Source organism: Siphateles boraxobius, unplaced genomic scaffold, assembly GCF_051911475.1.
Source record: "Siphateles boraxobius isolate OS27281-9 unplaced genomic scaffold, OSU_SipBor_1 31, whole genome shotgun sequence".
NCBI classification, from domain to species: Eukaryota; Metazoa; Chordata; class Actinopteri; order Cypriniformes; family Leuciscidae; genus Siphateles; species Siphateles boraxobius.
In genome coordinates, this window is record NW_027508931.1 from 5,311,805 (window position 1) to 5,326,385 (window position 14,581).

The following is a 14,581-nucleotide window of genomic DNA, read 5'->3' on the forward strand; positions in this document are numbered from 1 at the left end:
TGAATGTGAAATTTGGTTAAAATATAAGTAACTTAATTAAAAGCACTTTTCATCTTCGTCATTATAATTAGTGAGGTAGCACTTTGTTTTGCAGTCCTGTTCCCCATGTAGATATACTGTATGTAGGCTACTTATAGTTATTACAATAACTGGGTAAGGTACCAATCCTGAATCTAGTACTAAGTACTAGGTACTAACCTTAACCCATGTAGACAGTTACCGTATATTAACCAGTACTTTTTAAAGTAAGCACACTGTAAATACACGTAGTGTAAGCGCACCTACTGTAAAATAAAATGTAACCATTAGTGAAGCTACAAAGTATATTTTCCCATAAAATTGAGAGAGGAAATGTGTATTTTACACCACAATATAACTAAAAAAGTATAACGGCAAAATAATGCAAGATGATTTCATTATAGTTATTACAGAAGATACTATTAATACTTATAGCTACCTTTTTAATTTTCTAAATAAAAATTTGCTGGATAAAATCTGTGAATAGAATTTGAAGAGGACATCTTTCTTCATTTCATTCAAACCCCGCTAGCACCATTTATAAAAACATTACACAACACAGATATATTTTGTCAAGTGTTTTATTTGGAATTACAATGGAGTAATATGCAGCATCAATTTAAATTTTTTTGATTTATTAAAAGCTGTGGTTTGTTCCACTTGTCAGACTCGTATAGCTTATCAGAGAGAAGTGGAGAAAACACAGACCTGGACAATGAGTCACAGGCTCAGTAAACAACAATAACCACAGTTATAGTTTGAAGCACCATATGAAAAACAAATATTTTACAGTGATGGAGCACAGCTAGAATTTAACTGTTGTTTTTGTTATGTTGAACTAGTCGAGACAATCACCGAAACACATGATTTAAAAAAAACAAGAGTTCAGACACAGCAGCATAAAAACGACACAAAGTATTATTCTCAAAACTCTCAAATAGTTAATTCTGAGGGAATGTGCTTTTTACCCAAAGTATATAAGACAGATATTATTGTATAAGCTCTTTGATCATTTCTGTGTTCTGTTTTTGGCTTTTGTAAGAGGTACGAAATGTTATTTTTCCATTTCTGTCTCCATATTAAGCAACCAAGAAAAATAGCACCGGATATGAACTGATCTCTGGTTTAAGCTGAAGAGAAAGGCTTGTCCAGTTGTTTTGAATTAGATGGGTGGGGTTCAAGTATAAGAGTCAGAGGTTACTGGTTACTACCGTCCCCTAAAATGGAACCCACATGTAGTCACCTAAATGAAAAAAATAAAATAATGCCTCTTGTAAAACAGAAATGACAAAAATTAGGATTCAAAAGTTGGGATTCATATGGATGCAATGGTTCAACCCAACTCACCTGTCTCAACCCAAGTGCTTGTGTGGATGTTTCTCATAGCTCACTGCATTGTTGGAGTTACTTCCTGATGAATAAAGATAAACTTATTGTCAGTCTATTATTAATGGCTGCTTTTATTCTCCCCTACTCCCCCTACAGCTGAAACACAAAATAAATTGGTGGTCATACTAACCTAAATAATCCTTGTAATCTTTGAAGGACTTGTGTCTCAGGCTACGTCCATCTAGAGGGAGAACAGTTAAATGTGTTTATTGTATGAATATTTGATTTAAATATATTAATTCTATCTGCTGTTGTATTTTGGATGTAATCTTGCTTAGGTGTTTACTGAAACAATGTTTATAACCACCATACTATAATGTAAAACACATGTTTGAGTGGACAGAGGGATGGATGTATGAATCAACAATTGGATGGAGGAGCCCTTTCAGACCTGAGTTTCCACGCTGTTTGATGCACTGGCCTCGGTTTGGGATCCCAGCAGAGGGGTTTCCTGGGTTGATGATGTGGCACTCGTAACCAGTTGGGCAGAGCAAAGGCTCATCTCCATCCTCTGTGGTGCTGCAGGCCTCAGCTACAGAAACACAGTCAAACAAGTCACTGGTTTGTGCATATCTGTGTTCAAACGAGTTAACAATGTATTTATGTTGCACAATAGGTCATTTGTATTATTATTGGAATATTAGTTTGAGCACTAAAATATTTTATCACAGGCAAAGTGTGCATGTAACCCCTGTTCTTTAATTTGTGATTTGGTAGTAGTGCCAGTAAACCACCTGCAGGTGGCAGTGCCACTGCTAGGGATGTATATATTGAGGGGTCAAGGTTTGGCTGGTTAGCATGATCCAGTTAGATAATCCTGGAGAGTTTTCTACAGGTATTATATATATTCTTAAAAAAAAAAAAAGTTAGCCAAACCCCTTTGACCCCCTAAAATTTTAAGTTAATATTTAAAAATATTTTACAAAACACAGTCATGTGATCAGGGTTCCAATGTCGGTTAATGGTCACATGACATGCAGATAAGCAAATACAATTTTTATATAACATAACATAAAATATTAAATCTAAAAAATGATTTTAAGAATAAATATAAAATAGTTTTATATAAAATAAATGTAGATATGTCAATAATATAAGATAAAATATATTATAAATTATATTTATATATTATAAAATTATATAAATATATATATATATATATATATGTATATAAGTAATTTATTATCATCATCATCATCATCATCATCCTCATCATCATCATCTTCTTCTTCTGCTTATCAGGGGCCGGGTCGTGGGGGCAGCAGTCTAAGCAGAGATGCCCAGACTTCCCTCTCCCTAGACACTTCCTCCAGCTCTTCTGGGGGGACACCGAGGCGTTCCCAGGCGAGCCGGGAGACATAATCCCTCCAGAGTGTCCTAGGTCTTCCCCGTGGGTCTCCACCCGGTGAGACGCACCCGGAACACCTCCCCGGGAAGGCATTCAGGGGGTATCCGGAACAGATGCCCGAGCCACCTCAGTTGGCTCCTCTTGATGTGGAGGAGCAGCGGCTCTACTCTGACATTCTCCTGAGTGACTGAGCTCCAGCCACCCTGCAGAGAAAGCTAATTTCGGCCGCCTGTATCCGGGATCTTGTCCTTTCGGTCATGACCCACAGCTCATGACCATTAGGTGAGAGTAGGAGTGTAGATTGACCGGTAAATCGAGAGCTTCGCCTTCGCCAGCTCATCTCCTTCATCACCAGGACAGACCTGTACATTGACCGCATTACAGCAGAAGCTGCACCGATCTGTCTATCAGTCTCCCGTTCCATCCTTCCCTCACTTGTGAACAAGACCCCAATATACTTGAACTCCTCCACTTGAGGCAAGAATTCTCCACCAACCTGAAGTGGGCAAGCCCCCCTTTTCCGACTGAGAACCATGGCCACGGATTTGGAGGTGCTGATTCTCATCCCAGCCGCTTCACACTCGGCTGCAAACCGTCCCAATGCATGCTGAAGGTCTGTTGGGACCAACACGACAACATAATCTGCAAAAAGCAGGCGAAATCATGCGGCCCCCAAACCTGACCCCCTCTGCCCCCTGGCAGCGCCAAGAAAAAATATAAACAGAACCGGTGATAAAGGGCAGCCCTGCCGAAGTCCAACATGCACGGGAACAAGTCTGACTTACTGCTGGCAATGCGAACCAAGCTCCTGCTCTGATCGTACAGGGACCGGACAGTCCTTAGCAAAGGGCCCCAGACCCTATACTCCCAGAGCACCCTCCACAGGACGCCGCGAGGGACACAGTTGAATGCTTTCTCCAAATCCACAAGGTACATGTGGATTGGTTGGACAAACTCCCATGAAACCTCCAGCACACTGAGGGTATAGAGCTGGTCCATTTTTCCATGACTGGGACGAAAACCGTACTGTTCCTCCTGAATCTGAGGTTCTACTATCGGCCGAATTGTCCTCTCCAGTATCCTGGCATAGACTTTCCCGGGGAGGCTGAGAAGTGTGATCCCCCTGTAGTTGTAACACACCCTCCTGTCCCCCTTCTTAAAAAGAGGGACCACCACCCCGGTCTGCCAGCCCAAAGGTACTGTCCTCGACCGCCACGCGATATTGCAGAGGCGTGTCAGCCAAGATAGCCCCACAACATCTAGAGACTTGAGGTACTCAGGGCGGATCTCATCCACCCCCGGTACCTTGCCACCAAGGAGCTTCTTGACTACCTCTGTGACTTCAGCTTGTGCGATGGACGACTCCATCTTCGAGCCGTCGGCCTCTGCTTCCTCAATGGAAGACGTGTCGGTGGGATTGAAGAGATCCTCAAAGTATTCCTTCCACCGTCCAATGTTGCTCGCCATGTTACAAGTTCGCTCGCTCTTCTTTCACGGTACGGATCCACTTTTGCGATACGACTGAAGCGTGGTGTTGCGTCGCCTCCCCTCATTTGTACGTTGATGGGCGTTTCTCAAGTTTACCGCTATGGGCGTGGTTTTTGTAGTAGGACGTCTAGAACAAATGGGACCCGCGAGAGACTTCCCCATGTGCTCTACTTCTCAATGTGCTCTACTTCTATTGGATAGACGTGTCGCGTTCAGCGGATTAATTTGCATAAAGATGGGCATCGGCCTGCTTTTTTGATGCGCAGAATTTTTCCAAATGCAGCGCCGCCTTCCCGGGATGTTTGTGGGTTCGTTAAAGTTGCTTGAGGTTTTCAAAGATTTTCATGCACTGCAAATACTTTTGTTATCAACGTCTTTATTTTTTGAGTTTAAAGAAGACTTTGTTTTTATTCTTTTAATTACAAAATAATTAGGTTTACTCTCAAACAAAGTATGTTTGGTTGAATAAAAAAGACACAAAGGAAACTCCATAGAACTTACCCCTAAACCTTACCTTAACCCGTTACCTTGTATTGCCTACTAATTTCTTAGGTAAGTACACTGTAAGTTTCCAACATGTAAGTGCACGTACTGTAAAATAAAGTGCAACCGGTTTTTGGATATGAATAGACCTTATTCAGGGTAGCGTTATATTAAATTGTTGACAAGAATGAAAACGAGGCTTTGAGGTAGAATTGTTCAGTTGATGAAACACCTTTCCAAAAAACTTTCAGTACACAAAAACTCCATAAAACAGGTTTGAAAGTTGTGAGTTGTGAAAATTACATGTGATCTAGGACCTTTATGCAGCACATGTACCTCGTTTTCTTTCACGTTAAATTCAATACTATTCAGTATTCTAATAAGATTTCTTAATATTGTTCCAAACAACAAATAATGGGGAGTCAGTCAGTGCACTGTGCACTAATTCATTGATTAATCGATACTCACCCTGCAGAACCTCCTCTGGTCCATCTAAAAGCCAGCCGTTCCCTCCTAACCACCGTGGTTTGGGCTGCACCAACCAGTCCAGCACTGACCAAAAAGAAATCAATACACATTATAAGCATGGCCAAAAGTACTCATGATTTACCGTACACACACCCTGCTCAGTAACTCACACCTCATGAGAGGATCAATTAATTGTAAAATCCATTTGCTCTATGCTAAAGCAAATGTGTGTGTCTGTGGGGTTGCTTGTAGTAATTACTGAGCATGCAGATCACAGTGTGTTTTCTCACCGGGTGGAGGTTGCACTGACTCCAGGCAGGCGTAGATGCAGCCGTTGTAACAGCACCGTTTGTGTCTCTCACACTCAGAATCTGACCGGCAACCCGGCACCTCACAGGCCCGCTCGGGCAGCATCTGGGGCGGCGGGGGACAGCGGTCGTTCTTCTGGTGCTGACTATTCTGGGGATGGTTGGGGTACTCATAGTCCTGATAGATAGACAACATATGTAAGAGATAATATGGAACAGGACCCATAAGAATTTTCTGAGAAATGCTGTTAAGAATGGATCGGACTGAGCACCATAACACACTTGTAGCCAATCAGCAGTAGGGAGCGTGTCCACTCATAATCGGGGAGGAGAGAGAGTGAGCAAGAGGGAGATTTGAAGACAGACTCTAGAGAGAGAGATGGCTGAGAGACATTACAATAGAGAAATATAACTGGAAAAAGAAGGGTTATGATCAGACGAGAGCTTTAAGACGCGCATTAATATTAGAAAAGCTTTCAAGCGCTGGAGAGACCTAAGCAGAAAGGCCAGAAAACGGACACAGAGTTTGGTTTGTTTCTGCTTCATACTGTCACGTTTCTGTTTGTGTTTGGACTTTCTCTGTGTTCATTGTTCAGTTTCTAGCCTTCATTAGTTCATTTGGTTCAGCTATGTCCTGTTAGTTACTATATGGTTACTGTCATTGTGTTCATTTGCCCCAGCTGTTCTCTGTGTATTTAAGCCCTCTGTTTCTCTCTGCTTATCTTGCATTATTTGAGCTCTATGTGGTATGTGGTTGTACTATTTCATGTTTATTCATGGATTAAAGTCTGTCAACCCAGCGGTGAACCATTGAAATTTCGAAGTGTTTCGAAACAGTTATAATGAAATTAAGCCTTGTTTACTGAAGTCACGTGACTCTGGCAGTTTGATACACGCTCCGAACCATTGATTCGGAACAAAAGATTCGTAAAGGCTTCTAAACTTCATGAAGCAGTGTTTTGAAACTGTCATCACTACCCATGACACATACGTGATAACATTGATTTTGCTATGTTTCACAGAACCAAAATATGCTGTTGTTGTAATGTCAGCTGTAGTAACAGGACAGTTTTGAGTGTCATTGTTTGTCTGGAGCTGGTGTCTGCTGCTGAATAAAAACAAACTCTTGCTTATATATACTCTTTGTGCGGTGTGTTCGTTTTTTGTTTTTCCTTGTCGTTCGTTAGGCATCTTTGCTTTATTTTTTGCAAAAGCATTATTTTGCTTCTTTTCAGCTAAGGAGACAACCACTTTTTAGATAATAACTAAAAAGAAAAAGAAAAAAACTTTGCAATTGGCCTAAGTGGTGTTCTAAGAGACACAAAAGTAGCACTGGTTTTAGTTCCCTGGAAGAGCTGTTGGAAATAAAATGTTTCCAAGGACAAAGTTTTATGTCTCTTATAACCGTGACACTGTTTTCTCTGATGTAGCACTGTTAATATAATGGGAACAATGTTCAGGAACATAATACCTCTCATACAGATGCTGGGTAAGAAAAAAGGGTTTTCATCCAAGTCTGGGCCTTTCTACTCTATAGTTTTCTTCCTCCCATGGGTTCTTCAATGGGCTCATAGATCTGCCTGAGCCAGGTTTCAGTTTGCACAAGAGGTACTCTTTAGGGGTGAACTCTATTCTCAGAGTCCTCCTCCATTATCTTGCACTTGCTTTTCTTTGTACACCCTTTCTTACCCTGGAAATGCTGCTGAAAATCCAGCCCAGAACTGTTTATAATGCAGACTTGTATGAGCTGCATGGCATTCAGAGCTTCATTCTTCTCCACAGTCTTTTATTACAGCCCAAATGTGCCTCTGATTTTGTTTGCTAATTAAATTATGGGTTTGTGAACTGCATGCAACTTAAAAACTCAGCATGTTCACTTGGCAAGTTTGGAGCTTTGCTTTCGAACAGACTTTTAAAATAAAAACAAATATCTGGCATGAGCCCATTGTGGTTGTTTTTGCAATTAGGTAAGATTGTCTTTTTGCAGAGTATAAGACCAATTACTGTACATGGGGTCAGTAAGATTACTTAATATTTTGAAAGAAGTCTCTTAAGCTCACCAAGGCTGCATTTATTTGATCAATAATGTGTGATATATTAAGACAATTTCAAATAGCCTAACTATTTTCTGTTTTAATATGGTTTAATATTTATTTAATTCCTGTGATGGTGGAGCTGCATTTTCAGCATCATTACTCGTGAACAGTGTGAACATGAACAGTTCAATTCTTATCATCAATGATAAAAACAACAGTTGTGCTTATATTTAGCAGTCACATTTATATGAAATATACGTAAAAGTAAAAGTCTTTACTCTCACATTTGATTCAGTTAATAATACATCCTGTTTAGAATCAGTCTGCCTTTGCTTATTTAATGTACAGATTATATTTCCTCAAGTGTCTCAGGATCAGGCAGAGAGGAAGTGGTAGTGTGCTCTTCCTGTCTGGAATAGGTCCCCCGATGCTATACTGTATATGTCTTTCTGCTTATCTCTCCCAAATTCTCTGTTCCTGCTTATGAGATATCACAACAGTTTGTTCCGGTCCTTGATCGGACAACAATGCTGATATTTCAATTAACAACACAGGATTTTTTTTACCATTTGATGCTGCTTTTGCTGGTGTTTTAACACAAATGCAAGCAAAATATTGTAAGAGAGGTGTGTACAGTAACAGTCTTTTATTTTAATGTCACCAATCTTGGGGTAAGCACTGCACAATTACACTCCCTCATCTCCCAGAGGCCCCAACATATCCTTAACTTCCCATTTAAATTGTAACTCCACCCTGTTACTGATCAACATCCTTCAGGTCCACTGAGTTGAGGCCCCTATTAGTATGGACAATAAGATTTGAACTAAATACATGTTTAGCACTCTGTAGTGTGGCCTTCTAAGGAATCATTAAGATAATTACGAGAAGAAAACTAAATAGCCCCCTTTCTTCTCTCTCCAAGTTGTTCCATTGTGCTGTGATTTAAGTCTAGACGTCTGCATGTTAATTTCCTGCTGAGTTCTGGGTATTTTACAGCGTCTTAGGTGCTTCGGAGGCTTGGCTCAGTCTTAGCTGAGCTGAGTGGAGTGAGCAGGATGGGGTCTGTATGATTGGCAGATCTGAAGATGGGAACCGAAAGCTTGATGAGAGAAAGGGTTAAGGTCACTGTTTCAGTGTTTAAACTCTTTTCCCGATAAACTCTTTCCCGATTATGGTGATCTCTAAGCTCTTTGAAAAAGTTTAGCAGTCCCTTTGTGATGTAGACTATTCTGGACTATCGACATGCCTTGAGGTTGGTTGAGGTAAATTGTAGATCAGCACGATTATTTTCCCTTCTCCTTAAACTTATTGTAATACTGTATGTATCATAATTAATGGTGATGTGCACCATAATGTCAATTGGAGTAGATTCTAGATCAAACATGGGTTTTGAACACCAGCTAAACATTCCTTGCTGTAAACATCCGCACCACATAAACTGCCTAACAACCACTCAAATCACCCTAGCAATGCCCTAGCAACCACCCAGAACACACTAGCAACTACCTATCGCAGCCACAAAGTAACTAACACCTTAGAACCAGCCACCCAGAACACTCCAGCAACCATATATCAATGCATAAGTAACAACCCAGAAAACTGCCTTGAACACCCTAGCAACAATTCCTTGTGCCGAGTTTTACCATGGCAAGCGCCACTCGCATTTTCTTCAGAAACTTGAGGTTTAATGACTATGGCCTGTTTGAAAATACACTGTAAAAATGATATTATCAATAAGTTATGACAAAAATGTTTTTATATTGCATCAACTCATCAAAATGTTAAGCAATTTTCTATTTGTTTTATGTTATACAAGATTCAACTCATTTTTATTCAGGCAGCATTTTTTTTTACAGTGTAATTGGTAGGTACAATTTAGAAATAAGCTCTTAATGAAAAGTTCGCGTATAGGCTATTTTATGGCCAGAAATATTTTATGGCCATGAGAATGTTTTTTACAAAGCCTCTGCATCTATAGATGTTTTTTTTTTTTTACTGTTAAACGTTTGTTTAATTTTCCAGTGTAACAGCTATTTCTATCTCAGCTGACTGGGATTACTGTTGAATGCTCTCTGCATCAGAACACATGACTGCTGTGCTTTAGCTTGAACTCATGTTGGGTATTAGCTGGAGTTGAAACACCACAACAGTCAAATTCTTCTTCAAGAACTTGTATACTTATAAAGATAACAATTCCTTAAATGATTGTCATGCAGTTAGCTTCTCTAACACTGGACAATGAAAAGCTTCCAAAAAGTTCCGGGGTGTTAATCAAATAGTTTAAGCTCCAAAAAAACTAAAAATGTATGATTACTCTTGCAAATGCTATTTATGGTGCAAAATATAACAGCTCCATCAAGTTTGAAATAACCTGCCATGCAAGCAGATACTGCACTGTTGATTTAGAGTCTACTGTGAGCAAATAGAACCTGAAAGAGGAAGACAGACACTTTGCATCTCCTGAGGACGTTGTTGACAGGTTGCTCTAAAACATCTGTCATCATCTCTGTCAGCTTTTGAAGCGTTCGCCCTTGGCTTGTTAATCGTCACTGTGGACCTCACATATTGATGGGGTTGTCAGGATACAGCAGAGTTGAGATGTGGTCATATGCCTTTTCATGTCCTACAGAGACACAGACTGAGCTCATATATGCTGTAAAAAGCTTTGATTCCTCATTATGTGATGGCTATCTTAGAAAAGATGAATGAGAAATGTTCAGCTTTATTATCATGCCATTTTACTTTAGCAATCCAACCCCTATGAAACAAGCTCATGGATTGATTACATTCTGATTCAGAGTAAAAGAAGCATTTTTAAGGACAAATGGTTTGAAAGGATAAATAGCCCATGGTTGTTCGCAGTCATGAGTGAGCTGGGAGCCAGCTGGACAAAGATGGCTTTTGGACTGCTTCAAGCCCACCCAGAAAATACAGAATGCTGGCTCAAACCCACTTTCCTCTACTCCAACAAAAAACAGCTCATGTACTTTTCTGACTCCTGTTATTTTTATTAAGAGAGGTCACATCAGTGGAATGATCTCAATTTCCCTCATTGTGAACCTAATTATGATTAATTGAACACTGTACTGTGTCTATACCCCTTCTTCATCAGTTCACACCAAGAAAGAGAAAGAGAGGACAGCTAGGGAAGATAGCAGATGTTACTTGTCATAGTGCCTAATAGAAAGATAAATTAGCAAATAAAAATGAATGAGCTCACGGTTAAAGACAAAATCAGAAAGAAGACCGCTCACATAACATGATACAAATATGAATCACTAGAAGGTTACTTTGAGCACGCTCCATTTGCTGTGGCATGTGAATGGATCCGTTTGTAAATCTTGTCAATCTTGAATTCCACAGAGGAGCCGTAATGAGAATAACTCTGGAATGCAGTAAGTTGGGAAGGGATATCTATCCACTGCAAATTCCATCTTGCCATCCCTTGTTAATTGTTATCAATCAAACACTTATCAGGACTAATAAGCAGAGGGCCAGAAACCTGCTGCCTAAAGTCCTTTTGTGCTTCTGTTGCACACACAATACATACTGTCTGCATTGGATCGTAAGCACAGCAACTCCACTGGAGTCACAGAAACACAGTGTATTCATACTGAATTACGGTCGGTACCAATCACTACCTTATCAAAATACTATACATGAAAATGGCAATCATGCAGTTATCACATTAGATTCCATATTGTATTTGAATTAATAAGAAAAAATACATAGAAAAATAAAAATATATTTTTCCTGCTCAGCATAATTTTTTTTCATTCCATTAAAAATGTACCAAAAAAAGTTACACTTTTGTAATGTTTTTGTAATGTACTTTTTGTAATTGTAATACCATGTTTTTTATGTTTACCATAGTGCCATGCAAATATCATAATAAATATGGTGAGTGAATAATGTCATTCAGTACCAGTATACCATTCAAATGTTTGTGGCAAGTTTTATGTTTATACTTTAAGACGCATTAAATTGATCAAAAGTAAAATACATTAATAATGTTACACATGATTTCTATTTCAAATAAATGCTGCTATTTTGAACTTTCTATTCATCAAAGATTCTGAAGCAAAATGTTTCACAGTTTCAACAAAAATAAGCAGCACAACTGTTTTCAACACTGATATTTATAAGAAATGTTTCTTCAGCACTAAATCAGCACATTAGAATGATTTCTGAAGGATCATGTGACTGAAGACTGGGGTAATGATGCTGAAAATTCAGCTTTGCCATCACAGGAATAAATTACATTTTAAAGTAGAAAACTAATATTGTGAAATAAATTTTGTTTCTGTAGTTTGATCAAATAAATGCAGCCTTGTTCAGCACAACTTCTTGACTTCTTTCAAAAACATTAAAAACATCTTAGTGTACATTAGTGTATATTTCTTTCACACACAGGAATCGATTTTAATTAATATTTTCAACAAGCGAACCGCTTATTAAAGGGTTAGTTCACCCAAAAATGAAAATTATGTCATTAATGACTCACCCTCATGTCGTTCCAAGCCCGTAAGACCTCCGTTCATCTTCGGAACACAGTTTAAGATATTTTAGATTTAGTCCCTCCATTGAAAATCTATGTACAGTATACTGTCCTTGTCCAGAAAGGCAATAAAGACATGATCAAAGTAGTCCATGTGACCTCAGTGGGTTAGTTAGAATTTTTTGAAGCATCTAAAATACATTTTGTTCCAAAAATAACAAAAACGACGACATTAATGACATAATTTTCATTTTTGGGTGAATTAACCCTTTAAATAAATGCAGCCTTGATGAGCATGAGAGGCCTCTAGTGTCCAACTCAAGTGCGTGCACACACACACACACACACACACACACACATTGAATCCTCACCTTTTGGTTGAGTCCCCTCTTCCTGATTATGCGTGCATTCCCTGAATCAGATGCCAACAGCAGAAAGAAAAAGATCAGCACAACCGGCACAAACCCAGTCCGGATCTGACAGCCCGGCATGGTCCCGCTCTTTCAGCCTGACGCTCCTTCTTCTCTCCCAGTAATCCTCAGACTTTTGAAGTTGCTCCCGCCGTTCAAAACTTCCTTGTTGGACGTGTTTATGTTGTGACTTCCTCCAGAGTTTCTGTGTGTTTAAGGTCTCTGTCCTGTTGTGGTTTACATAAATTCTTCTACAGAAGAGTTGCCATAAAGTGCCATAAAGAGGAAAAAAAAACCCTGCAGAGAATGAACACAAAGAACACCACAGCAGGAGTGAGCGAAGGAGAAGTCAAAGAAAAAGGAAGAGAAAAAGAGACAGCTGTCTGTGCATCGGTTATTCTGGGGAGGGGGTTAAATGTGTCTACTGACACGAAAAGCACATGGTTACACTGAGAGAGGGAGGGAACGAGAAAGAGAGGGAGGGTGAAAAGACAAAGTTGAGAGAAGAGTTTTTTCTTAGACTTTTCCTTTGGCCAGGCATCTTTATTAATATCATTTTATGAGCGTTTTCAGGCCTGATACACAAACTTGTGTCTGCTTCTGGAAAATACATCTGCAAAATATTCAACAAAGCAAAAGTACAGAAAGAACAAGCAGAGAGAATGAAAGCATGTGGTGAATTCGGAGCAAGGGGCCACTAGTCTTTGAAATTTCATGTTCCCTCCTAAAGTAGGACATCCCGCCTCCTGCCCCACACTCTCTGGCGTGTGTACCCCTGCTACAGGGGCTGGGGGGGGAAAAAAACTAAGGAATGCCAAGTCCATTTTAACCTTTTACACCACTGCTTTTACTGGATGCAGACACTTTTGATTATTTTAGGGTTTAGAAGACATATATGCTTACAGAATATTCCCAAAGTGGAAGAAAATGATTCCAGAAATGTCATTATATCTGCCAGGTAATCTGTTAAAAAACAACAACTAAAAAAAATCACAACTTGTCTGTTTATGCCATGTCTTAAATTTTAGGAGTATGTTGCTATATTAAAGGAACACAACAGCTTTAATACATAAAGTTGTTATTAAGAAGTTATTACAAGTGTTATTAGTCTAGTTAGGTATTTATGAACTTTACACAATGTACATTGTTTCATGTGCAGTCTTTTTCCAGTCCTTTTATGATATTTTTTTCCATACACAAATGAATTATTAAGCTATAAAGCTACTTAATTACTTTAATTACTTAAAATTAAAATTACTTGAATTAATTTCATTAATGTAAAAAACACTAGAATAGTATTAGCTGTCTGCTGACTAAATTTGTGTTGTTTACTTATGTTTGTGTTATTCATTTTTTTTTGTATATGTCTGTGTATGTTACTGTGATCTGTTTTTCTACATGTTTGTTTGGTAGGTGTGTAACCTGTTGGTTTGAATATTGGTCTGAATGCTTTATTTTATATGTGAAATTTGTGATAACTTCTTTTACTTTTATTTTAGACCGCCTTTTTTAATGAACTGGCAGGGACTGTTAAATTAATTAATGAAAAAAAAAATTCCCCAAAAAATTATTAAAAAGTTATCTCATGTAATTAACAGCATGTCAAAAAAAAAAAAATCGATTGATATGTTTTTAAATGTTCCATTCACAATTATTTGCTATGGTCCAGTCCCTTTACACTCAAGTTCATTTAAACTTGAAGGATTAAGGAATAACAAGCGTAAGAAAGAATGACTCGTGAAAAAAAAAAATCTGCATAAAAACACCTGCATGGCATGACAACAATAATTGAAGTGAATGCACAGTGTCATCTGATGCGCAGCTGTTCTGATTCTTTTGATCTATGATTTTTGTAAAGCTTTGATACAATCAGCAAAGATCATGAAGTCCAGGAACACAGCATGTTTATAATGATCATAGACTATAGATCTGAACTGCCCACCATCTTTCTCAGCATCTGTCGAGTAAACAACAACCACGGGACAGTAAAATTCAAGCTGTTGTGTGAGAAAAACCTAAGCAGTTTTCCGTGCTTTAATGTTGCTCGTACTTTAAACTTCCAATGTCCGTGGGGTTGTTGCCCTTTTATTATCTCTACAACATGATTGGCGTATTGTGGAAATAAGCTTTCATGA

The 14,581-nt window shown here is 38.8% G+C and overlaps 1 protein-coding gene across 1 annotated transcript; it reads right to left on the minus strand.

Annotated features, from left to right (window-relative positions):
• Positions 1–585: 585 nt before the first annotated feature.
• Positions 586–12,897, minus strand: wfdc1 (WAP four-disulfide core domain 1). The gene is made up of 7 exons (XM_077193991.1): positions 12,408–12,897; positions 5,485–5,680; positions 5,195–5,278; positions 1,799–1,939; positions 1,538–1,588; positions 1,366–1,429; positions 586–1,261 (listed from the first exon to the last, which is right to left on the minus strand). Exons 1-6 carry the CDS (start codon positions 12,525–12,527, stop codon positions 1,371–1,373), a joined length of 651 nt encoding a protein of 216 aa, XP_077050106.1. The 5' UTR covers positions 12,528–12,897; the 3' UTR covers positions 586–1,261; positions 1,366–1,370.
• Between the last annotated feature and the right edge of the window lie 1,684 nt (positions 12,898–14,581).

Coding starts and splice junctions, on each gene's coding strand:
- wfdc1 (XM_077193991.1), bottom strand. CDS start 12,527: ATGCCGGGCTGTCAGATCCGGACTGGGTTTGTGCCGGTTGTGCTGATC. Junction 1,940..5,194: donor ACCAGAGGAGGTTCTGCAGG/GTGAGTATCGAT, acceptor GTGTTTCTGTAG/CTGAGGCCTGCAGCACCACA. Junction 1,589..1,798: donor CAAACAGCGTGGAAACTCAG/GTCTGAAAGGGC, acceptor TTCTCCCTCTAG/ATGGACGTAGCCTGAGACAC.